Source organism: Colobus angolensis, unplaced genomic scaffold (assembly GCF_000951035.1).
Source record: "Colobus angolensis palliatus isolate OR3802 unplaced genomic scaffold, Cang.pa_1.0 Scaffold77, whole genome shotgun sequence".
NCBI classification, from domain to species: domain Eukaryota; kingdom Metazoa; phylum Chordata; class Mammalia; order Primates; family Cercopithecidae; genus Colobus; species Colobus angolensis.
This window is the reverse complement of record NW_012121487.1, coordinates 3570093-3572018: the sequence shown is the minus strand read 5'-3', so window position 1 is coordinate 3572018 and position 1926 is coordinate 3570093. Positions and strand designations below refer to the sequence as shown.

General features: G+C 54.0%; 1 protein-coding gene across 4 annotated transcripts in view; it reads right to left on the bottom strand.

The window, feature by feature from the left end:
• Positions 1-594: 594 nt before the first annotated feature.
• The window catches only part of RHBG (Rh family, B glycoprotein), an 18058-nt gene continuing 16726 nt past the window's right edge, over positions 595-1926 (bottom strand). For 3 of the 4 annotated variants that reach the window (XM_011928425.1, XM_011928424.1, XM_011928422.1), the window contains 2 exons: positions 1216-1289; positions 597-1039 (listed from right to left, as the gene is read on the bottom strand). In XM_011928425.1, the coding sequence (XP_011783815.1) occupies positions 971-1039; positions 1216-1289 (143 nt within the window). In that variant the 3' untranslated portion in view covers positions 597-970. Of the gene's footprint in view, positions 1040-1215; positions 1290-1926 lie in introns of all 4 variants that reach the window. The other variant, XM_011928423.1, reaches the window with a different exon arrangement.

The following is a 1926-nucleotide window of genomic DNA, read 5'->3' as shown; positions in this document are numbered from 1 at the left end:
GGGCATAAAGGCGGCATCTTCCGCTTCTGGATTTGGAGCGCCCTCTGGTGGTCAAATGACTTCAGGACAACAGAGGCCCTTGAGTGGGCATTGGGTGGTGTCTTCAACCTTCTCTGCCACAGCCCTAATCCACACAATGATACCCTTACTATTCCCCACTCCTCAGTCTCGGGACAGGGACATAAGTGGCAACTAGGTGCTGGCTGCTTCTAGCTTATTGGTGGCCCTTTGGGCTCTGTGGGCACCCTCTTCCTTCTCTGTTCAGAGGCTGCCCGAGTTGAAGGTCAGAGTAACAGCAGTTCTAGAACAGGAAGAACTCTCTCCCGCAGCCCAAGACATCCTACAACAAAAAAAATCCTGTTTTCTGGGAGAGAATGAACTCCCTGTGCCTGGAGACAGGCAAGCCTAGGCGGGGCACTGGCCTGGTAGGACATGGCACTGGAGAGGGACTTCCACAGATCAGGAATCAGGCATTTGTGAGCACTAAAGCCCTTTCCTGCCTCTCCAGGAACCTCCAGGAGGTTCTACCATTGTCAGTTAGAAGGTAAGAGGAACTTCTTATGCTCCCAGGGCACAAAGACAAGGAGTCAGAATCCTTAGAGATGGCGGCATTTATCACCCTCAAACCAGGCCTGGCTCGGGCTTCACTGTAACTGTGTGACATGGGGCCAGTGGATCACTTGGGTGCCTCACTTTGGCCTCTTCTACCCAAGTGCAGGCTGGTAGGGCAGTCGGTTCAGGTAGCTGGTGAGGTTCCCCCACCGTACCCAGTTATGGCCCCACTCCCCACCATCTCCCAGCCTCCTGCTGCCCCTCTCCCTGTGGAGATGCTGCCTGTGGAAAGGGGCCTCCTTCTGGCTCATGGCTCCCTTCTTGCAGCCGGAGGAATGGGGGCTCAAAAAGAACTTCCCAGTAGCAGCCAGTCAGCATCTTTGAAAAGGAGCATGTCCTCTCAGGAGCCAGCAGTGGGTTAGGCCTGAGTGTCTGCCTCCTCCACCCTCAGAGGTCTCTGGGCTTCATCTTCATGCTCGCCAGGCACCTGGAAGGCAGGAGTGGGTAGAGGTGAAAAGGTAGCTCCAGGAGCCTGGAAGCCACAGCTCAGGGGTGTACCCCAGAGGAGAAGCAGCAGCAAGGAAGGAAGAAGACAGCTTGGGCCACAGGAGACAAGGCAGGGAAGGGAGACTCAGAGGGTGTAAGTGCCCAGTGATGTCTCACCTGCCAGTGAACTTGGTCCTCGTAGCACTGGGAGTCTAGGGGGGAGTCCAGAAAGGGTAGCTTCAGCAGGAGCCCTGGTGGTGGTAGGGAAGGATCTGTGAGGCTTCTCTGCCCCCCACCATGAAGGAGGGTGCCACCTAGTGCCATAGGGCACAGGGGTCTAGGAGGCATGAGACCAATATGATGCCTGTGCAGGCAAAAGCAGTATTTGTTGAGTGTCTACTATGTGCCAGGCCCTGTGCAAAGCGCTTGATTAGTCTTGCTTTCCTGAGTAATCACAACAACCCTGCAAGGCCAATATTACCCCGTATTACAAACAAAGAAACAAGACTCAGAAGTTAAATAATTTGCTCAAGTGTATGCAGTTGGTAATAGACCAGTTCCTGAGTTCATCATGAACCACAGCTGCTGAGCTTTCTGTGGCCTCCCACACAGGAGGGGCACAGAAAATGCTTATTGTGGCCGGGCGCAGTGGCTCACGCCTGTAATCTCAGCACTTTGGGAGGCTGAGGCAGACAAATCACTTAAAGTCAGCAGTTCAAGACCAGCCTGGCCAATATGGTGAAAGCAAGCCCATCTCTACTAAAATTACAAAAATTAGGAAGGGTGTGGTGTCTCACGCCTGTAATCCCAGCACTTTGGGAGGCCAAGGCAGGTGGATCACCTGAGGTCAGGAGTTCAAGACCAGTCTGGCCAACATGGTGAAACCCC